This window comes from Petaurus breviceps, unplaced genomic scaffold (genome assembly GCF_028583685.1).
Source record: "Petaurus breviceps papuanus isolate PSGF00001 unplaced genomic scaffold, PetGlider_PUasm1.0 177, whole genome shotgun sequence".
Taxonomy (NCBI): domain Eukaryota; kingdom Metazoa; phylum Chordata; class Mammalia; order Diprotodontia; family Petauridae; genus Petaurus; species Petaurus breviceps.
In genome coordinates, this window is record NW_027185776.1 from 2,276,401 (window position 1) to 2,300,531 (window position 24,131).

The window sequence follows — 24,131 nt, forward strand, 5'->3', positions numbered from 1 at the left end:
GTGAAATGTCATTTGAACTGAGTGAGCATTAAAGGATGAGATGATGAGATGTTACCAGATGGATATATAGGTAGTCATTCCTGAGGTAAGAAATACCATAAACAAAAGCCTGAAGAAGAAAAAGCACAGGACATCACAGAACCACTAAACGTCAAGCCTCAGAGATGATATAGGCTGAACCTCATTATAAAGAGAAGGAAAATGGTTCCTTGGATAAATTAAATGATTTGCTCAAGGAAATAAAGCTGGTTAGATTCAGAATCAGAATGCTTGAAGCATGATAAGCAGTCCAATTTTGCTGAAATGTATAATGCATTAAGAGGAGTAGACTGAAACAAAGTCAGAAAGGTAGCTTAGAGCCCAATTGTGAAAGGTCTTGAATGCCAGGCATTCATAGCTTCTTCAAACTGGCAGGTTTCTTGCCACTTGCAGCTAGAAGTTGAGCATATGGACATATACTCCAAAACTGGTCATGCAAAAAAGAACCTGGGGACAGCAGGGAGAACACTTAAATTTAATTCCACAAATATTTATTTCAACCAGCTGTTCTCTCCTTCCAACAAAGACAGAAAAAGAAGAAACTGACCTCTCTTGAAGCATGAATGACTCAGCTAAGATATAAATGGATAAAACAGAGCTTTATGAAGCCCTATGATTATGTTAATGATAACACAGGCTATGGAATTTCCTTATGAATCTGAAGCGGGGGGGTAATAGTTCTTTTGTGTGGTTTAGGATTAGCCACTTTTAGAGACTTCTCACCTTCCCTCTTCACTGATAATGGGAATCTGAAGATCTTCCCAGCCCCTTAATAAGCCTAGGGGAATTTGAAGACCTTCCCTGCTTTGAAAATAAACTCTGTCCCATAATAGGCTGAATGTAATCACATAGAGTCTGTACTGGGAGGAGTTTGCTAAAGGGTGGAACAGAGCCCATAGGAAGCTGGGAGTCAAGAGCCTGCTAGATAGATGGGAAAAGAGTTTGTTTCCTAGGGAGAAAGATAGGTTTGTGAGTAAATATTGGTCAAATATTGGTTTGTAGGAAGGCTAAAGGATGGTACAGCTCTTTGCTATGTTGTGGTTTTGGTTTCCTGGAGTTGGGATTTGGTTTTCTGGTATCTGAATAAATGTTTTGCTTCTGTCTTCTATATGGAGTGTCTATTACATTTTGTGATCGAGAACCATACAGGTATATTTATAGGGATCATAGGCACTATTTATATTGCATTGGCACTATATTCCCCCACTGCTTAGAGGATACATAGAAACTTCTTAGCCTGGATTTCAAGGCTCACCATGACCTGACTTCAAGCTACCACTCCAGTCACGTTTCATTCTATGCTTTTTCATGCTCTCAATTAGCTACTCTCTGATCTAGTTTTGCCTTCTCAGACCTTATTATATTTGAACAGGCCATTCACGCCTGGTACCTGAAACACACCTTCTTCTTTTCTCATCCCCAACTTCTGAAATAATAATTTTCCTTCAAGGCTGAGCTCAAGTAGTGCTTCTTTAATGGATTCTTTCCTGAAGTCCCCAACTAAAAGGATCCCCAGGTTTTCCATTAGCTAGCTGTTGTGACCTCGACAACTCACTTCAGCTCACAAGGACTTCCAAATTACCAAAATGTAGGTTGGACTGGATGATAAACATGAACTGAATTAAATGATATCTAAGGTCCTTATAAATTCCTCAATCTCACCCTTAAAATTCTGTCTGAGCTTCTCCTTTGCATTTATTATATATGCCTTGTAAATGGTAACATCTTAAAGGCAAGGGTTATGTAAATTTCCTCTATAACCCCAGTGTCCTGCATGTGATAGGTATGCAATGAATGTCTGAAAAATTGAATTGAATTTTGAAGGATGGACAAGATAAATTTTTAAGGTACATTCCAAATATGGTACTATGGAATAATTAAAGTAGCCCAGCACTAACAAAGGTATAGTAGTATTCTGGGGCCTACTCAATAGATAAATCCTAGATTTACCTACTTGGCAATCACTTCAAGAGAAGATGAGAGGTAATAAGGGAAAAGATCAATTACTGTAAGTCCAGTGAATGCAGGCAATGACACCCATGAAGCAGGAAGAAATATTTCTCAAGAATAAGGAGTCCTAGAGCGGCTAAGTGGCACAGTGAATAGAGCACCAGCCCTGGAGTCAGGAGGACCTGAGTTCAAATCCAGCCTCAGACACCTGACACAAGTACTAGCCGTGTGACTTTGGGCAAGTCACTTAACCCCAATTGCCCTCCAAAAAGCAAAGAATAAGGTGTCCTCTATAACTCTCCATCTTTTATCTGGTAAATTCCTGTTGCCACATTTTCCACAACTGAAAAAGAAAAAAATCAACCCAAACTCCCATCTGTCTCTCTTCATTCCAGGAACACAGAGGAACTGGAAGTTTTTTGTACCTCCAAAAATAAAATATCAGCCAATTCAGAAGACATAAAGATGATGTGGGGGTGAGGCAAAGAGGAAAGCAGGATAATGTAAACAGGAACTCTGCTGTGAAAACCCTTCATATCAGCTCTAAATATTAAAACCATTTAGTCTGATTACTACCACAGCAATGCTTTCAGTATTTTGAATACTGACCTGGTAATAATCTGATCACCAAACTGAAAATCCCTCCAGAATGGGCCTCTTCGGGGCCACCAACACGCAGCTCATTCATGCCAACATGGAGACACTCACCCTTAGACTACAATGACAAATTTCTGCCATGCATGGCTTTTAAGACACTTTCAAAACCACTTATGTAAAGGCAAATCAAAAAGGCCAAGTTGAAGAACTGCTCTCTCCACAATGTTTTGTGGTATTATACCTAGACTGAATGATCAAAGCTTTCTTGTCACTTCTGCAGAAGCAAACATACATCACCTATCAAGCAATTGGAATTCAAAATTCAACATTAAATGTCACTGAGCAATATTAGGGGAAAAATATAAACCCTTTAAAGTTAGATTAAATTTCATTAATACCATGTTGATAGGTTGTACAGTATGAGTTGAGGGAGAAGAAATATCATGAAGTGAAACAATCTACAATCTATTGATCCATTTACAGCAAAACTTTATTCTTCTAAAATATGTAGTTGACACATAGTCAGCATGTCAAGGAAATAGACTAGAATCTGGAACATCTTTGCTTCCTCTTCCCCACAATGCCCCTCAATCTTCCCCCCTCATATCTCCCATCCTAGATCACTGAAGTTCAGGAGATAACATTTCTAAGACCCAAATGAATGGAGCCATTCCCTCAGAAGTTTCTCATTTCCTTAACATTGCTTACAGCTTGTCAGAGTTGAAGAAAAGAACAAGAAGGGGATTTGGGGAGGTATTTTGTGATTAAGTTTTAATTTGAGAAAGTAGAAAAATGGAAGAGAATATATTCCATTTTCCCCTACCCACTATTTATAATAGCAAAAAAAGCTAGAATATAATACTGGGATCAAAAGTCATGCATTTCTCTATCTCAATCCATTGCAGATGAGATCAAACTCAGGAAGCATTTTCATGCCAAAGCCAACAGTTTCAAATCTTGGAGCTTTTATCTCAGGTTTGCTCAGTGAATACTTTCAAACCCAATCCATAATAACAGACTAGTTTTCCCCATACTAGAGAGTTATCTTTATGAAAAACAAAAAACTAGGTCTCCCTATCTTACCCAGGCTGGAAGTGCAAAGGAGAATCACAGGCCCAATCTCACACCTGATCAGCACAGGAGCTCTGATCCAATTCTTTTCCAACCAGGACCAGGTCTCTCCTTCCATAGATAATCTGATGGCCCCCTAAACCCTGGGAATTACCAAATTAATGCCAAACTAAGTGGAGACACTCAATCAGCATGGCCCAGGGCAGCTCAGAATTCCTGAGCACAAGAATCTCCTGCCTCAGCCTCCCTGATAGTGAGGACCATAGGCATGTGCCAACATGCCTAGTCAATGATTTATCTTTATTTGGAAAATAGCAGCCACCTGCTCTCCCACTCTAGAAAAAGAATTCATGCTGGCTCTGGGCCATCCATACAAATAAAATCCTTGCTTCTACAAACTGTGCCCCAAGTTTTGAAGCTCTTAAAAATGAAGAGAAGGATGAACACCTTTGTTCATTTTGTGAGGACTGGAATTTATGTCCTTTCTGCCTTACAAAGCACACTTTATTAAATTCTAAAGGAAGGCTATAAGAGCTACAAAGGAGATCCCATGCAAAGCCTAAAAGGAACTAGAAGTGGCTTTAACCAAGAATTTCCAGATACATACTGTTGATCTTCATGTACATCTATCCTGCAGCACATTGTTAAAATAGGCAACAATGGAAAAGATTTGGAAAAAAGATTATGACATTTATCATATGACTTTTGGCACAATATGAACCACCTAAACCAAATACTTTAGAACAGTGGTGTCAAACTCAACTAGAAACAGACAACTGGAGTCATGTGCTGACTTAGAAAACTGTCAAGTTGTCAATGTTGTATTGTATTCTTATTTATTTTGTTAAACATTTCCCAATTGCATCTTAATCTGGTTCTATAGCACTCAGGAGTTTTGCGGATCCAAGAGACAGTAAGTTTGACACCTCTGCTTTAGATAATCAGTAACATTACAATCATTACACATTTAAGGTCTAAAATAATGACTTTAAATATACAGGCAATGGAGAATAGAAATCCATCTTGCCCTACAAGAAAGTAAGGGGTAAGGGGAAGAGGGCACACTGGGGGAAGGGGTAATCAGTATGCTTGCCATCTTGGGGTGGGAAGTAGGGGAGAAATGGGGAGAAAATCTGGAACTCAAAATCTTGTGGAAGCGAATGTTTAAAACTAAAAATACAGAAATAAATTCTTGAAAAAAAATAGTGACTTTAAGAGGCACTGGCTCTAACATGCATGTACGTATGTGGGACTCCTCACTTCACTTATATTCTGTGTCCAATTCTATAAAACCCCCCGAGGCCAGTTAGAGCCTGTATGCTACATAGTCGTGCCAGTGTACAAAGGGAAGAGCTCCAAGAAAAAAAGTTCCCAATGAAGGTTCCCTTCTTCCTTCAAATGATCAGGGGCCTTTGTTGTGCTACAACCCATGAGAAAAGCCTGCCCAGTCCCTGCTGCACCCGTGCCATCCTGGACTCCCTGAAAGGGCACCCTGTTCCCATCCTCTAGTGCCACACACACATCCAGTATGGGCAGAGAAAGGGACAACAAGGAATAATGAGCTGGGCTGTTGTTCCGTGATTTTTACAAAGCTGCCACAAATACTCCCATTCTAATTCATATTTCAAACAGTTTACTATATAGTATTATAGTATAGAAACTAATCTGAAGGCAGCAAAGCAGGGTTTCCTATTTTTAGCCATGGGAAGGAGCAGAGCTAGGAAGGGACAAAAATCTTACCCATTTTTGAAGTAAAGGACATGGGCTCTCTGTAGTCCTGTTTCTAGGAAAAAACCTAGTTCTTGATCATGGAGTGTAGGGCCAGGCTTAGGACTTCTGTTTTGAATATTGGTAATAAGTACCTGGAGGGAGAGAAAATAAGGAAAGGAATTAAGGCATATTCCGTAAGTCCACTTTCATTCTAAGCAAAACTACAAAATGTTTAAAAATCTAGTTCAAGATAAAAAAAGCAAATGCACAGATCCAGATTTGTGGCTGCCCACCAGTAATATGAAACAAAGTAAGAAGGCTTTTCTAAGTCTGGCAAACAAAAACCTCACCTACATAATGAGAAGCACAACAAGGCTGACATAGAAGTGAGGCTTGGGGTGAGTGAGGGGAAGATGGTCTTAAGGAAGAGTAATTGAAATGGAACAGCCCCATGGGAAAAGAGCGACAGGTTCACAGAGCTCGGAGTCCCAATCGAAAGACAGAAGCAGTCCTTAGCCCCAAGAGCGATGACGTTCAAGTTGGAAGGAGCTATCAAAGGGAGGCTGACCCCCTTACAGAGTCAGAGGCAGGGGCTTCCCACAGAAGCACAGGACATGAGAGGGACCTTATCAATCCTATAACCTAATCTCCTCATTTACAGGTAAATAAACAGGCCCAGAGAGAAGAAGCAAATGTGCCCAAGGTCACAGATGGATAAGAAAAAGAAGCTGAGTGTGCCTTGGATTGCCTCTTAACTGGAAAATGTTTTTTATAGAATTTGAAACATAAACTATAAATAAAGTGAAGAATCCCAAAAAACAAATCATGTCATATGAATGATTTAATGAAATACTATTACACTGTAAAGAAAGGTGAAAAAGATGATTTCAGAGAATCTTAGCTATTATGAACTGGTATCAAGTGAAATGAGCAATAATCAAGAGAATAATTTATAAAAAGACAACAACATGGTAAAGAAAAAACTTTGAAGGAGGTAGGAACTCTGATCAAAGCAATGACTAACCACATCTCCAGAGCACCTATGATAAAACATTTTACCCATCAGAGTAACAGAGGGGTGATAGACAGAGAGATGTATGTTTTTAGACAAACCCACTGTGTAAATTCATTTTACATGGCTATGCTCATTTGCTATGAGAGCTTTTTTGCTTTTCTTTAGGCTTTCTCTCTGTTAACCGGGAGGTTGGGGTCAGAGGGAGAGTTACTAATATACAATGCGAAAAAAGAGGGCCATTGAAACATTTTTTACTTCAAAGGAGAGAAGGAAATTCAGAAGGAAGTACACAATCAGGATAGTTTTAAAGTAATGTGTAAAATTTACTAGGTACTTTTTTTTAAATTAAGCATTATGAAATTGGAATTTATGGCTTCATATAGAATCCTTTTTTGCATTTTGTTTTCAGTATGGAAATGCTTCCTTTGTACATATTTAAGTTCAGAATTTTAAGAAATTAATTTGAAAACCATCAATACAGGTGGGTAAAAGCATTTTTCACCACTTCTCACACTAAGAAGACTGATTTAAACTTGTAAGGCAAAAGGCTCAAGATGCAGAAATAATGGAGAAGTAACATAACCAATTCTGAGGGTCATGCAGGGAAAGTAACCCTCAGCACTCTCATACACTGGTGAGATAAATCTGCTTGAATTTTAATGAAACAACTTCTCAAACATTCCAGGAAGGTTTTGCCCTAAAACCAGAAGAAACATTCAAGAGTAAGGAAGAAAGGAACAGAAGGAGAGAGGAAGGGAGTGAAGGAAGACTTATTAAGTGCAAATATTATCTCAGATACTATGCAAACATTATCTCATTTGCTCCTCGCAGCAAGTCTGGAACGTGGGTGCTATTATAATTCTCATTTTACAGAGGAGAAAACCAAGGTAGACAGAGTGACTTGCCCAGGGTCACAAAGTTAATAAGTGCCTGAGGCCAGATATGAACTAAGGTCTTCCCAACTCTAGGCTCAGCACTCTCTATTCAATGGGCCATCTAGTTGCCAAACTGATAAGCAAACATATACAAATATCTCTTATCCTAAGTCTCTCAATGTATAGTTAAAGCAAGAATATCATTTAAATAAATTGCAACCTACTTATTACCTACTTTAAATAAAAGATTTACCTTTTTTAAACACAGGGAATCTCAGAGTTGGAAAGTACTCTACCGTTTATCTATTTGAGTTTTGACCTGAAATATGTATCCCATCTACAATATCTCCAACAAATGGTCTGTTGCTATCCAATCCTTTCAGTCCATCCAACTCGTCATGACTCCATTTGGGGTTTTTCTTGGCAAAGATAATGGAGTTGTTTGCCATTTCCTTCTCCGGCTCATTTGACAGATAAGGAAACTGAGGCAAATAGGGTTAGGTGACTTGCCCAAAGTCACAAAGCTAGGAAGTGTCTGAGACTAGATTTGAATTCAGGAAAGTGAGTCTTTCTGACCCCGGCTCAACACTATCCACTGCACCACCAGGCTGCCCTGTAAAAAGTATTTTCCTGGGCTCCATTCTTAGGTCTCCAGTAAAGAAGTCACTTTTTAGAGAGAGGCAACAGAACTTTCCAAAATACCCAACTATTGATCAACTCCAAAATACTACAGATGTCTTGAAGACTTGTAAACAGGCAGCTAAGTGTTATAGAAGGAACACTGGACTTTGAACCAGAATTTCAGGTTTTAAATCCCAGCTCTCCTAGTAGTATGACTCATAAGTGGTGTTACTGGAAGCAAACTATTTAACTTTCTCAGTCACCTCATCTATAAAATGTGGATTTAAAATACTTCCATGACCTAATATTTTTTGTGAGGAAAAATATTTAAACCATAAAGCTCCATCAGTTAGAGAATAGCTGAACAAATTTACAAATACAAAAATGAATTCATCATCCACCTCCACCCCTCAAAAAAATAAAAAACGCTCTTTCAAATTTCTGTCCCACAGAATTCTTCCCTTTTGATCCCCCCGCTGCTGGAGCTCTCCTTCCACATATAACTTCTATTTAACTGCTTCGTACTTATTCTCTTTATATTTAATTTGTGTATATGTATATAAAGCATACCCATACCCTTCCTCACTGTCTCCCCATAAGAATGTTAAGTCCCCTAAAAGTAGTTATTGTTCAATACAAATGTAATGGGATAATACTGTACCATGAAAAATGGTAAATCAAATGGATTCAGAGAAACCTGGGAAAATCTTTACGGATTAATGCAGAGTAAAGTGAGCAGAATTAGAAAACAATTTATTCAATGACTACAACACTGTATAAGAGTTAAGAACTCCAATCAAAACAATGACCAAGCATGACTCCAGAGGACCAAAGGTGAAGAATGTTACCTACTTCCTGATAGAGAGGAGATGGGCTCAAGACATGTTTTCAGACAAGGCCAATGTATTTTGCTTGGTTTGTTTTTTGTTTAAAAAAAGTTATAATGGGTGGGGAGAAGTTTAGTAGGAAGAGAGTTGTGACAGTTATAGCCAAAAAAAAGAAACAAAAGGTCACTGAAGCACTTTTAAATGCACAGAAGAGATCATATGGAAGTTCAGAAAAAGTTACAGATAAGCAGAAGAGGTTTTAAAAACCTATGCTATAGATTCATATATTATGTATGATCATAGATTTATATAAAATATATTCAGATATGTAATCAGATTCTTATAAAATCCTATTTTTCTATTCTTTACATATGGAAACGATCATAATTGTTGGTGTTTGTCAAGCTCAAAATAATAAAAAATAAATACCATTTAAACCACAAAGAATTATAAAAATTGAGCTATTGCTCCTTCTTCCTCCTCCTGCCTCAGGCCGCAGCCAAGCTGGGGTTGGATCTGGTGGTGAGTGAAGCCTACAAGAGCCAGGGAGGTAGCCCATGTTGCCACCAGCTGCAGCTGGAAACAGTCCAAGAAGCACCAGCTCTGTCCTGGGGCCCTGTAAACCCTCACCAGGGGCAGCCCAGCTAATTGCACCCAGCATCACAACTTGACCACAATCAAACTGGGCCTGCTGACTGGATCTAAGTGGAATGGGTGCAGTCCAGCCTGTCGGAAGAGAAGCCCAACAAGAAAGTGGAGCAGATGGCCCTGAAGCTGGCTCGGGCTGTGGCTGGTGGGGATTAGAAGATGTTATTGAGCTGTGCCACCTGGCTGGCAAAGTACTGGGCTCTACTGACACTGCAGCTTAGATCAGAGGTCTATCCCAAACAGAAGATCACGTTATGGGTGGATGTGGAGGATGCCTCTTCACATCTGGCTGATGGTGCGGCCCAACATGACAGTGGCTTCTCTAACTGACATGACTTGGGCTTCAGAGACCTTGCTCTATAGTCTCAGGCTCCACAAGAACCCCAGGCTGGGGAATCTCAAGAAAAAGACCCCTCTGAGGATGTTGGAACTACTGCTCCCTCTACTGTGGAAGCAACCCCTGATCCCTCTGTGGTAAGGGATTTAACTCTGCTCCTGTCTGCCCTCTGGCCCTCACCACTGAAACCCCCTTACCAAGTCACGTCTTGTCCTGCTTCTTTGAGTCCCATTCATACTAATAGTCAATTAAGGCTCACTGTCAAGTGCCTGATACATTCCAGGCACTATTCTAGGAGCTGAAGATAAAAATAGAAAGATTAAATAATACGTACTTTCAGGGAGCTTAACACTCTAATAGGGGAGACAGTGAGGAAGGGGATGTATATGCTTTATATACATACAGATTAAATATAAAGAGATTAAGTACAAAGCAGTTAAATACAAGATACTTGTGGAGGGAGGGCACCAGCATCTGGGGGATCAAAAGGGAAGAATTCTATGGGACAGAAGTTTGAAAGAGGGTTTTTTTTTTGCCCTGAGGGGTGGGAGTGAATTCATTTTTTGACAGGTTGAATCTGAGGTTTCTCCAGGACATCCAGTCTGAAATGTCCAATAGGCAGCTGGTGATCTGGTACTGAAGCTCAGAGACTGGGAGAGACTGACACTGGATATATAGATCTGAGAGTCATCCGTATAGTGGTGATAATTAAACCCATGGGAATTAATGAGATCACCAAGAAAGAGAGGATATATAGAGACAGGGGAAGAGGTGCTAAGACAGAGCTTTGGAGAACACTCACAGCTGGGGACTTGGTATGATGACCAGTCAGAAAAGAAGATTGAGAAGGAGAGGTCAAAAAGGTAGAGAGTAGAAAAGAGAACTAGGAAACAGTCATCTCATGAAACTCCAGAGGATTTTCTCTCTCCACTTTGTCACATAGCTGCCCAAGTAAGAGGCACAGGTATCTTTTTTTCAGGAGTTGGGCTGAGAAAGGGAGGAGAAATATAGAAGGATACCTTAGGTGGATAGTGGTCTAGTGAAGGGTTTTTTCCAAAGGATATTTTTTTTTAAGCAACTGGGGTTAAGTAACTTGCTCAAGGTTACACAGCCAACTTTGTGTGTGTGTGTGGGTGTTAAGTATCTGAGGCCGGAACCAATCTGGGTCCTCGCAGGGAGGACCCGACGATGCTGGCACTCTTACTGCACCACCTAGCCGCCCCTAAAGGATACTTTTAAGAAGTTGACCATGTTTGAAAGTAGGGAAGGAACTAGTAAATAGAGACTGATGATTCATAAAAGGGAAGGATGACTGAGGATGCAGCATACTGGAGAAAATGAAAGCTGATGGGCTCCAGGGTAGCTGTAGAAGGACTGACATTGGCAAGGAGAAGGGCCACCTCTTTATCAGAAACTGGAGGGAAAAAGGAGAGTGTGGGGATGATATCAAGGGATTCTGAGATGAGGAGAGAAGACAGGGCTCACATTTAACAGCCTCAATTTTTTCAGAAAAGTAGGTAGCCAAAACAGCTGCCTGAACAGACAGGCAAGGTGCCTAGCACCCCCAAATCCACTCCAGCAAAAACCTCAAATTTATACCAGATTGAATCAAGAAATTCAATGAAAAACTATATTAAGTGATTTCTTCCACGTGAGAACTGCACCAAAAGTCAGTTAGCATCCCCTAGGCAATTGTAAAGGGGGTTTGTCAGCCATTGGTAGCCCAGCCCAAAAAGCCAGTGGAGGGTTAGAAACCTGTATAGCTTGCACAGCTTTGCATCTGAAGATAGCAACTACCAGGGTAGTTGTAAACCCAAGTAATTCTTGGAAGTACTGGGGGACAGCAGCAACCACAGTGGTCTCTAGCACATAGACCTGAGATGCAAGAGTGGGCCCTGAAGATCCAGCATTCCAAACCTCACAGATCCTGGATTGAGGCGCTTAACCCTGGGAAGATGAAGTCAACCCCAGAACTCAGGGGATCTAGGGAGAGAGCAAGCAGGAACAACCATGCCACTCAAAAAATACAGCAAGAGGTGAAGCCTGACCCAAAGCTCCTATTAGGAACTAAAGATGGAAAAATGAGTAAATCAAATAAGACACTAATCCAAATCAAAAATTATTATGAATCTAGAGATCCCAAAAGAAGGGACAGGTGGCTCCATAACAACTTCAAGCACAGATTCAAGTTAAAAAAAAAAAAAGGATTTTCCACAATGACTACATGAATAGCTAGAAGAAATGAAGCCAAAAAAAATAAAAGAAATGAAGCAAAATATTAAAAAATGGAATAAAGGTTCTGGAGAAAAGAATTGGAAGGAAAATAGAAAAGGATAAACTTTGCCCAAGTAGCAGATTCTTTGTAAACTGGAATATACCAAACACAAATCATTGACTTGATAAGATAGCAAGAAATATTAAAATAAAATCAAAAATTTTTAACAGAAGAAAATAGATGACATATGATGATATCTTATCAAGAACAGCTGGACTTGGAAAACAAATCAAGGAGAGATAATTTAAGAACTACTGAGCTCCCTGAAAACCATGTTTTGACAAAGTATAGTAAAGTGTGGACCTGTGAAAACTATCCAGATCTATTAGAACCAGAGGTCAAAGATATAAGGAAAAGGATAGGATAGGGTGAAGATATAAGGAATCCACTGATCACCTTCTGAAAGGAACCCTAAAAGTTCTGGGATGAATGTCATAGTCAATATCTATATTAAAAATATATATATATTGCAAGTATCCAGAAAGAGTTCAGATACCAAGGAACCACAGTTAAGGTCACACAAAACATGGAAGATTTCATGAAAAACTAGAGATCTTGGTTTGCAATATTCCAAAAGGTAAAAAATATAAGCTTACAGCCAAGAGTATCATTACTATGAGGGGAAAATGGGCATTTTGTGAATGTCTTCTAAAGACACTGAGAGAATCAAACAAAAAAACAGAGGTCTCCTTGGGGTAGATTAATTCTGATCTGAGGATTTTAAGGGGGGAGGAAGAAAGGAGAGTAAAAGAAACAGACTTATAGAAAGGAAAAAGAAAAGGGTGGAACATACTATTTCTCATGATTGAGTCTGTGAGAAGAGCATACAAACATGGAGAAAGGGATGGAGGGAAAAGGCATCAGATAAACCTCACTTTTATCTGAAACAGATAAAGATTGAACACCTACAATTTGGTGTAGAAATACATTAAACTTAACAGGGAAACAAATGAGGATGGGAGGCATTAAGAAGCATAATTTGAAGAGGGAGGGTGAAATGGGGGTAGGAGGGAGAACAGTGACAGGCAAAACAAGCTTCCTGACCCAGAAGAAGTAATTAAAAGGAAAAGAACTAGAATCTAAGGGGTGCCCACTAATTTGAGAATGGCTGAACAATTGTGGTATATGAATGTAAACAGAATATCACTGCTCTGTAAGAAAAAACAAGGGATTTATAGGAAATGCTGGCTAGTATGATCCACTGCAGAATCAAGTGAGCAGAACCAGGAGAACAGTTTTTACAAGAACAACATTGTAAAGAAAAACAACTCTGAAAAACTTAAGAACTCTCATCAATACAATGACCAACATTATCTCCAGAGGACCTATGATGAAGAATGTAACCTACCTCCTAAAGAAAAAGTGATGGACTCAAGGTACAGAAAGAGTCACACATTTTTGATCCTGGTATCCATGTGTATTCATTATGTATAACAATGCTTATTTATTATGAGGTGTTTTTTTTCTTTCATTTTTTAAAGTGGAGGTATAGAGAGGTAGAAGATGGTTAGCAATACTAATGCCCCCCCAAACGAGGGCAATTGAAACCTTTTTTTGAAATTCATAGAAGACATCAAAATGAAGTTCAAAAAGAAACCCAGACAAGGATAGTTTTGAAAGTAATATGTGGAAATTATATACTTTAAAAAATACTTTGAAATAGAGATCATGATTTCATAAACAGTCTTTGTGATGTGCTGTATATGTGAAAATGCTTTTTTTGGTGTCTAAGTTCAAAATAAAAGGAATTTTTTTTAAATAAAAAAACTAAACTATTGTCAAATTCTCTAAAAGATATATAAGCATTCGCTGCTGTCTTTCTTAACCAATGGCTTTTCTTGGAAAGGAGAAGAGGGAAGGAACAGGAAGATGAACAAAACCAGTTGCTTTACCTTGCTGGGCCTCACTGTCCTCAGCAGTTAAAAAAAAGGGCATTCTTGTTCTGAATCCATAATCCTTTACCCTATGACCTAAGCATTAGAAAAATTATTTTTGCAGAAATATTATTCTGTTTGAAGAATAAACTGGAGAAGGAAGAGACAAGAGGCACCATAAACACCAATCTATCTTACCTACAATTTAAAACCTTATTTATCTTCCCATTTTCCCAGGATATCAGATAAAGGACAAGAAAACAAGGCTCTTGAAGAGGAGCAGACCTGAGGTCAAAAAAGAAGAAATTAGGGAGGAGATTCAAGGGTGAGGCCAAGATTCATGAATGGAACTGGAGTGAGAAGAGAGCAGGAGAAAATCTCAGAGCTGGGGGGGAGGGGCGCGCAGCACAAATTTCCTCTGTTCTTAACACAAAATTCCCGAGACAATGGTGCAAAAACACATGTCAAGTCACATCCAACACTTTTGAGAAAAATAGGTGAGGAAGAGAGCAGAAACGGAACAACTTAAACACAGTTAAGAAAAATAACTCAGAGGGCAGCCAGGTGGCTCAGCGAGTAAGAGCACCAGCTCCAGTGTCAGGATGACCTGGGGATCAAATCTGGGCTCAGACACTCAGCACCACACCCAGAAATAACTGGCCTCGTAACCTTGAGCAAGTTACTTAAACCCGATTGCTTTAAAAAAAAAGAAAGAAAAGAAAAATAACTCAGAGGGGTGCTAAGTGGCGCAGTGGATAGAGCACAGATCCTTAGTCAGGAAGATCCAAGTTCAAATCCAACCTCAGACACTTAACAGCTACTTGACTCTGGGCAAGTCAGTTAACCCCAACTGTCCCCATCCCCCCAAAAAATTCAGAAAAACTTAATTATGTATCAACACAATGACCAATTATGATGAAGCATGCTATCCATGTCCTGACAGTGAGGGAATGTACTCAAGAGGCAGAATGAATCATAAATGTGGGAATTTCTTTTACTCCACTATACCTATGTTATGAGGAGGGTGCCCCCCATCGAGGAGGGAGAAAAAATGGAGGATAGGTAGCTAAAGTGATGCCTCCAAAAAGAAAGAATATAGGGTTATGGAAGTTGTTTTTTTTTTTTTTTGCAAGGGGGTAGGCAAGGCAATTGGGGTTGTGACTTGCTCAAGTCACACAGTAAGTGTCAAGTGTCTGAGGTCATATTTGAACTCAGGTCCTCCTGACTCCAGGGCCAGTGCTCTATTCACTGGGCTACCTAACTGCTCTGCAAGTTATTTTTGTAATGTATAAAAGAAAATGGAGGAAGGTTAAAAAGAAATACAGATAGACCAGACAGCTCTAAAAGTTACATGCTGAATTTATTACAGGAAAAAGGAAAATGAAAAGCAAGCTGTATGTAATAGAGACTTGCAGTTTCACATTCAATCTTCTTAATCTACTTGGTACATGAAAAGACTCATTTTATTTGGTATGTTAAAGTCAGAATTAAAAAAAAAAAAGAAAAAAAGCAAGGGCGGCTAGGTGGCGCAGTGAATAGAGCACCAGCCCTGGAGTCAAGAGAACCTGAGTTCAAATCCAGCCTCAGACATGTAACACTTACTGGCCATGTGACCTTGGGCAAGTCACTTAACCCCAATTGCCCTGCATTCCCCCTCCAAAAAGAAAAAGAAAAAAGGAAACACTGATTCAACAATTTTCTGTGAAACTGTGAGCTTTTTTTTACATACTACTTTGGCTAGAATAAAAGAGAGGGAGCAATCTAGATAAAAGTATGAGCAGTCTTTTTTTATGCTCTAATTTTTTTAGAACATCAAGATGATAAATGGGCCTTCAATGATCACCCAGACCTTTCACGAGACCTTTCTAATATATTCTCTTCATTCTGAACTCAGAATACAAGGTGACCTTACATCTAAACCAACTTTCAAATTCCCCAACATATTTGACTGCAAGACAGGAGTTCTTTACCTGGGACCTGTGAACGTTTTGTCTTTTTAGCATTTTGATAACTATATTTTAATATATAGGTGATTTACTTTATAATCCCCTGTCTTCTGTGCTTTTAATCATACCCTGATCCTTAGCAGCTCTGGATAACCTTTTTTCAAGTCATAATCTCTCAGGATTTTATTTTTCTCATCTAAGAAACCAGGCTGTTAGACTAATATGAGGTTCTTAAGGGGGTGAGGAGTAAGGGAGTGGGGGGGCAGGCCATGTATTTGAACTTATTTGCTTTAATGTTTTGATAATTGCATTTAAATATAATTGGTTTCTTTTATAATCCTATGTATTTAATGCAATTAAAAACATGATTCTGAGAAGGGGAAGGCTATCACAACACTGCCAAAGGGGACCATTAATCAAAAAAGGTTAAAAACTTCTGCTCTAAGATAAATGTCAAGTATCATATAGTTAAGTATCAAATGGAGGGAAGAAATCTGCAAATCAGTTAGCTACTGGGAGGTCATTTTCTTGGATAACTGGAAATGGTTTTCAGGCTTAATATTGCAATAATCTATACCTGATATTTCATCTCCAGACACCAGATACCAAAAATATTAAAGAGAAAGGGTACAAAAGTCCTACAACTTAAATATTAATCTTCCCCCCCTAAAACAGAGAGTAAAGAAATTAATTGTGAGCAGAAATTAAAGTTTGTATCTCTGGTTCAAATCATGATGAAGCATGTCATAACTGACTTATTAAGTAATGTTCGCTTAAAACAAAGACAGGATGATTTCATTTGCTAAAAGCAAGATCCATAAGAAAATATATTAAGTATGAAATCATCTTTATTAATAGAAATACACCAGTAGGAATTTCAGGGATGACAATTTTATTTACTTTTGGCATAATGTCACTTCTGAGCATAAATTAATCAAGGCTATAAATATGTCATAACAAATTCTGTACTACCTGATTTATTATATTCAATTAGAGAAAAATGCATCATTTACACAGAAATCTTTTCTTCCCTGTAAGAGATCAACTCATTCCTGTCCTCCAGAAAAAAAAAATTTACAGATATCTAAATAACCCTAATAACAAACTTTGACACCAAACAATTCTCATTTACTCTCAACATAGTCCAATAAAATCGCGTTTTATTTTTGCCTTTCTATCCCCAGTGCCTACCTAGCAATGTCTAATCCATAACAGGAACTGCATAAATGTTTGCTGTACTAAATTGAAATAATATGGGTCAAGCATTGCCATTCCCCCATACAAATGGAGACTGTGAAGCATACAGAATGATACAATAAAAGTAAAACTTTAAAAATTACAAATCAAGGACAATCCTTTTCTCATTTATTCTTCCTAGGAAAAATCTGCCCTTTGTAAAACTAAGTCTTGTGATTTATCTGAAGATATCCAATAGTAGAGTATAGAAGACTGGTTATAGATAGAATATTCATATACCATCTTTGACACTGTAAACTGTCTTTAATATTTTCCCCAAACCCACATCTTTTTCTTCCTGGTATATGCAGTTAGAAGTCAACACCAATTGTAAAATGCTTAATCTTCCTGGAGACAGATGTTCCATAGTCACACAGCAGTCAAAAAGCTATAAAGATATCTGAATTCACCTCAAAGAGTAAGTAAAAATGCATTAGCTACTACTGAATATGCCCAGAATAGCAAATATGAGAACAGAATGCTTTTACTTTTTGCTTAATATATCTGATTGGTGAATATTCTTTTTTTTTTTTTAAAGCAATTGGTGTTAAGTAACTTGCTCAAGGTTACACGGCCAGTTATTTCTGGGTGTGGTGCTAAGTATCTGAGCCCGGATTTGATCCCCAGGTCATCCCGACACTGGAGCCGGTGCTCTTACTCGCTGTGCTACCTGGCCGCCCCGCTTGGTAAATATTCTTAAGCAGCATTTGATTTAACATGCTTATTTTTTTCACATTTTTCAGATTCTATTTCTTATGGTCACTTTCCTTGTCTTATACCAATACAGAACTGTTAAAGGCACTGAAATAAAAAGGAATTGGCAACTTGAAACTCTTTTCCCATAAAAAAAAGTCTCAGCTCTATACATTCTTTTTTTTTTTTTTTGGTGGGGGGAAGGCAAGGCATTTGGGGTTAAGTGATGTGCCCGAGGTCACAAAGATAGTAAGTGTGTCAAGTGTCTGAGGCCACATTTAAACTCAGGTCCTCCTGACTCCAGGGCCGGTACTCTATTCACTGAATCACCTAGCTGCCCCCATTCCATACATTCTTAAGGATAGTTAAGCTATGAGGCACACATGAATGACATTGTGAATTGCCAATTGCTAAATCATTAAAAACATATACAACTGATGAAATTACCCACTCAGATTAGGAGAAGGCAGCTATGCAATTAAGCAGCTTATAAGGAAAAAATTTGGAGAGAAAAGCTGGAAAGTAAATGTCCCCAAATGCCAATACAATTTAATACTGCAATATAAGACCTAGTGATTGGAGGTGAGCTGTGGGGGCAAAGAGGAAGGTAAAATCCATTACTAAGGCCTAAGCAACAGACATTAATTAATAGAAAAAAAAGGACATGTTTAAAATAAACATGAATAAACAAATGTGTTAGATGTCTTGGCAATTTCTCAATGATAATACAAACAATTTCAAACACTAAGGTTTTTCCCTTCTCACAAGAGTCTCCCAATAACACGATACTCTGGTAAGAAAGGCAAACACATTTGTAAATTCCCAGGTTGCATTTTAGACAAATAATGATATAGAGCATCACCATACTGATATTTATAAGGTGTGATTTTGTCCTCAATCCTATACATGGTCACTTTCCTAGGATCAGCATCCATCCTGTTACAGACCTCAAAAAGAAATTTCATGCATGTGTTCCAAATCTGAGGCCCAGGCATTGCAGGTATGAGCTAGGAAAATAAAGTTGATAGAATGATGAAACACACAAGATTCTGCTCCCTCCTTACCACTCTATTAATGATAGGAATAATAATATGTAGTACTTAAAAGGTCTTCAAAGCACTTTGCATATGTGATCTCATTTGATCCTCACAAACCCCTTGAGAGACAGGTACTAGACTGTGATCCCTATTTTACAGGTGAGGACACTGAAGCTGAGAGTAAAAGACTTGCCCATGGTCAAAGGTAGTCTAGCATTTGAGGCAGGATTTGAATTCAGGTCCTCCTGGCTACAAGTCCAGGATTCTATCGACTGCATCACTGAGCTGCTCAGAAAGACAAGGACAGAGCAGAACAAACTAAGTTCTCCACTCTTTCTAGGTGAGTCTAAGCATAACCCTCACAAAGAACAGAAGGCTATCAAAGATCCACTAGCCCAGAGGCACCTTCCCTTTCACGTATCACCGACCTGCCCCTTGTCAGAATCATGTTTTTAAAAAAAAAAAAAACCTATTATACTGAAATACAATTATCAAAATATTTTTTAAAAGACAAGTTCACAGAACCCCTACACTTATATGACATCTTAATTTAGCACATGAGAAAAATGCAGACCCAAGAGGTTAAGAGATGTCCTAAAGGTTATACAGCTGCTAAGGGGCTGATGCACAACTAAATCAAGGCCTTCTGATTCTACATCCAGCATTCTCTCCACTTCACCTGCAACCGACAATTACCTTTGTCATCATCTTACAGGCAAAGGAATAAGAGACAGGGAGGTAAAATACTGCAGTGAGAGACATGTAACATACAATAATAAAGCTCTGCTCAGGTCCTCCTCCCCTTTAACCTGAATGGAAAGTTCATGTCGAATGTACAAATCATTCTCACTCACCCTTTCTATCTCCTGGAGGTAAAGGAGGGCAATGTCCCCTGCCTTCTCATAGCAGGTAATGATATCTTGCTCCCGGTCTACATGAAGATTACTAGCAGAAGAGGAAAATGGCAACTTCTCTAAACAAAGACCTGAAATGAAGAAAGTTACAAAAGTGAGTTAAGATGTTGTCTATGAAAGACAATGTCCCAGACAGCAGGAAAACTCAGGGTCCTCTGTCTTGTGAAGAGTCGGAAGAGCTCTCTGACTGAGGCTCCCACCTAAAGCTTCATGGAAGGAAAGAGACATGGGGGGAGAAAAGGGAGAAACAAATCCCACAAGCTGTATGGAGAAAGGGTATCTTCATATACTAATGTTTCCATGAGATGCGGTGAATTAACTGCCTTCAAGTTATCAACAGGTTGATTCACAAAGACATTCAGAAATAAGAATAAGAAAATAACAGTGTGGAAAAATTAACATTCAGCTTCAATCTCTCCAATAAAATAGAAATGACCACAATTCTAAATGCTTAAAAAGTATTTTCTAGATAAATTCAGAAAAATTTCAGATATATGAAATGGAACTCAAAAGAATTATTAGCAAAAGGATAACAGCTCCTCCAAATCTTCAATTAATCAATCACTAAGCATTTATTAACCACTCTCTATGTGCTTCTATGCTGGAAGTTTTTTCTAAAACTGGATGCTTTTTCTAAAAGCAAAAGTGAATGAATTTCTACACTCAAGGACCTTACAATAAATTCAGAAAAAATAACATTTATGTACATACATACATACATACAAAATATACACAAATTTTAATTAATACATACATAATCTATACAAATTAACTGAGTATAGGTTCTTACTGAGGCTATCAATCAGTCTCATTTGTAAAAGAACAATCTTCAGAGGCTTAGATTACCATTCTGCCCTGAGACTCTGCTGAAATGCTAATAGTCAATTTGCCTGAACAATATCTTACAAAAACTGGTTTCTTTTAAAATACACACCAAGTACAAAAAGTGAAAAATCTCTTAAGAGAGCAGGGAATGGGGGCACAGACTCATCTCTCCTCTGAGAGAACAAAAACACTCCTTGGCTCTGGAAGTATCTCAGTTCTCTTTACCACGGGACTGGCAGGGACCATTTCATCAGTAACAGGAAGAAGAAAGAGAAGAAGGAGGAGGGGGAGGAAGGAAAGGAGAAGGGAGGAGGGGGAGAAGAGGGAGGAGGGGGAGAAGAGGGAGGAGGGGGACAAGGGGGAGGAGGGGGACAAGGGGGAGAAGGAGGACAAGGGGGAGAAGGGGGACAAGGTGTATATATAATTTCCTTTGATGATCTCAAAGGACACTAACACCCAGAGAGGGAAGTTGACTTACCCAAAACCACACAGTTGGTTTAACATGAATTCAATTCAACCATCTTCAATTCAACCAACACTAAGCAAGTGGCCACTGTGTGTCAAGGACCTTAACAGACCCTAGGACCCAAGGACATATGTCTCAAACCCAGAAGAACCAATGATACCACCTAAATTTCTTGACTCTGAGTCCAGAGCACTTTCACCCAAACTGTAGTACCTAACTGTTCATGAAGCAAAATTATCCAGATAAATTAAAACACAAGATGAACAGAGATAAACAACTTCTAAGAAAGGTAGGCTAATAAATCTATATGAAGATCCATCACAAGAATATCTCTACCATGGCACCCATCTAAGTCAATCTCAGCAAGTACTGACCAGCTCACCTCTGGGCTGCAGAGACAGACCTGAAAGGAGAGAAAGAGTCCCTGCCTCCAAGGCATCTTCAATTGACTACAGGGTGGAGAGGCCTCCATCTCCTCCCAGAAAAAAAGGGAAGAGAAGGGGAGGAGAGGGGAGGGGAGGAAAGGGAGGGAAGATAAGAGGATTAATCATGTTGCATCTCAGGAAAACAAAACAAAACACCTTTTTCTTTTAGGAGGTCCCAATTTTAGAATACAGAAAAATAAAATTATAAGAAAGACGTGGCTCCTGAAAACATGTACAATTAAACAGTGGAGCTTCCCAAACCTCACTTATCCAGAATCCAAAAAATCACAAAGCTAAAGCTCCCCCAAAACCATGTATCTGCTACGCAATACAAAGAAAGAGATAAGCACATACATGAAGCATAACTGGAAGAAGCTAAATGTTCTTGTAGAAAGAGCACTTAAAAAAAAAGAGAGAGAGAGAGCACTAAGCTAGGAGTCACAAGACCTGGTTCAAGTCTTGGGGCCTGCCATTTACTAGTTGTATAATTTGGCAGAGAGTGATTTTCAGCTCAGTGAATCTAGGCTTCTTCATCTGAAACATGGGAATAATATATTTTGAATACCTTCCCCACTGGTTTCTTATGGGAGAAATGGTTCATAAACCAACAGGCATTATTACTAATTTTATAATATGAACTTTACTTTTATGACAAAGAAATAAGGAAACAAGATAATGTTGTCAATTTAGTTAAAAACAACAAACATCCTTAGTATAAAAAAAATCAACAATGACTTTGCCCAATCTCTTTGCCTTCTAATAGTTCAATAATGGGATTTTAAACTGTTTATACCAATTCTAAAGCAAAGACCTAAGAGATTCAGAGGAGAAAAAGATGCAAAAGAAAATGGTCTCAGCTGTTACCATCACTTTTTTAAGACCCATAACCACAAAGAAATAGCCAAACGAACTTAGATTTAATCAGGACCTTATATGGTATATGAAAATGTGCATCTTTTCTTTTTTATGAAGAACTTGTCATCTTGAACACTGCCATCACACCTAACAAACTAAATGTTCTCTTTGGCCAAAGCTTTTTCTTAGGGCTAAAGTCCTGTGCAATGATTTATGTCCAGAATTAAAGTCCATGTGTCCTTTGAAATGTCAGAGATATAAAATGCATGAAGAATAAATTAATTAGTTAATGTTATCTACAACTAGAATCTTAGGTGACAATCAGCAACTAGGGCATGATTAGAAAAATGTTAAAAACTCTCAATCAGGAGTCAGAACACATCAATTCAAAATCTCAGTCCTGACAAATATCTGGTAGAAATTAATTACTTAACTTATCTGAGCCTCAGATTCCTCATCTTGGGAGATAACAACACCTACACTAAAAAATTAATGTATGGAAAGCACTTTGTAACCCATAAAGCCCTACATAAATATCAACTATTACTAATTTTTTTAATTTTAATCAACTAAAATATTTCAGCGTATCCACTATTCTAAATAAAAAAGGAATTCCATGAAATAACTTAATGGGAGGTACCATAAAGATCATCTAAAGTAACATTTTCACTTTTTAAAAAATGAGGAAACTGACTGCCCAAGATGAGAAGTGATTCACCCAAAGTCACTAAATGAGTGGCAGAGGTGGGCCCCGATCCAGATTTTCCTACTTCTAAATTTGGTCTTTCTTCTACTACACCATTTTACAATATTTAACATTGCTCTGCCACAATTCATCCCTGAGGTTTTCCTCAGATTTCATTCTTAATTTCTTAGATTTTATTCTTCATTTCATTCCTCTCTGGGCTCTGCTCCTGACTCTCCAAGCTACCATCCCACAGCAATTCTCTTACCCTGAAAGATCACTTCTCCCCAAAAGTTCCTTCAACTGATCATTTGTTTGGTTACCCTTTAGATCTAATGGAACTTCCATTGTAACAAATGTTCAAGCCAGCCATATTCTCTCCTTCATTCCTCTTCCATCTCTGTTCCTCATTCTCCAGACTTTCTCCACTACAGCTGCAGCAAGCACAGCAGCCACACGCTGGCAAAACCATTTCAGCAGATGGGCTAAGTCAGGCTGATGGTAACTAACAGACCTCAAACCCGTCAATGAGTTAGCAGAATGACTACCCAAAGCAGATGAAAACTTTTACCAGCAGAATGGGCAGATGAGAGCAATCCTGTCCCAAAGGCCATGAAGGTGGCTGAAGCAGGTGCTGTAGAGTGCTTAGAGCATGGTCAGACATCAAAGACGCCAAGGTCATTCACTGCATCCTGAGCCACTTCCAGTCTTAACTTTTGTCCTGCCGCTGCACTTTGATGACTCCAGAAGAGAAAGGGAGGCTGAAGACTTTGTGCAACTCTGCCCCCACTTAAATTCAATTTACATGCAAGTCAAGACATCACCCCATGAAGTCACTGGTTGTCTTTGAGATGAAGGCCATACAACAACCTAAAAACAACCTAAGTTCCACTATAAAAGAAGCTTCCCGTTCCAGAAGATCTGGCCCAGTAAAATCTGCTGACTTGATTTTCTCCTGATTCAGCTATATGAACTTACCAACTATGAGATTTCCAGTGAGCTTCAGTTTCCTCCTCTGTAAAATATAGACTGCAATTCCTGCTGAGACTACTCCTAGAAGTGTTTGTTACAAGGATCAAATATACTAATTATGTGGAAGTGCTAAGTACAAATATAAGATATGATTACCACAATCATCAATCTCCTGGATTTTATTGTAGTCTCAGAATAAAAGCAGAGACCTAATTTACCAGGCTCTGGCCCAGAGGAT

General features: G+C 38.7%; 1 protein-coding gene across 6 annotated transcripts in view; it reads right to left on the reverse strand.

Moving 5' to 3' along the window:
* The window catches only part of TTC7B (tetratricopeptide repeat domain 7B), a 343,031-nt gene that overhangs the window by 251,559 nt on the left and 67,341 nt on the right, over positions 1-24,131 (reverse strand). For 5 of the 6 annotated variants that reach the window (XM_069085991.1, XM_069085993.1, XM_069085990.1 and 2 more), the window contains exons 4-5: positions 19,606-19,736; positions 5,398-5,519 (exon numbers count right to left, since the gene is read on the reverse strand). In XM_069085991.1, the coding sequence (XP_068942092.1) occupies positions 5,398-5,519; positions 19,606-19,736 (253 nt within the window). Of the gene's footprint in view, positions 1-3,669; positions 3,922-5,397; positions 5,520-19,605; positions 19,737-24,131 lie in introns of those variants that run through there. The other variant, XM_069085994.1, reaches the window with a different exon arrangement.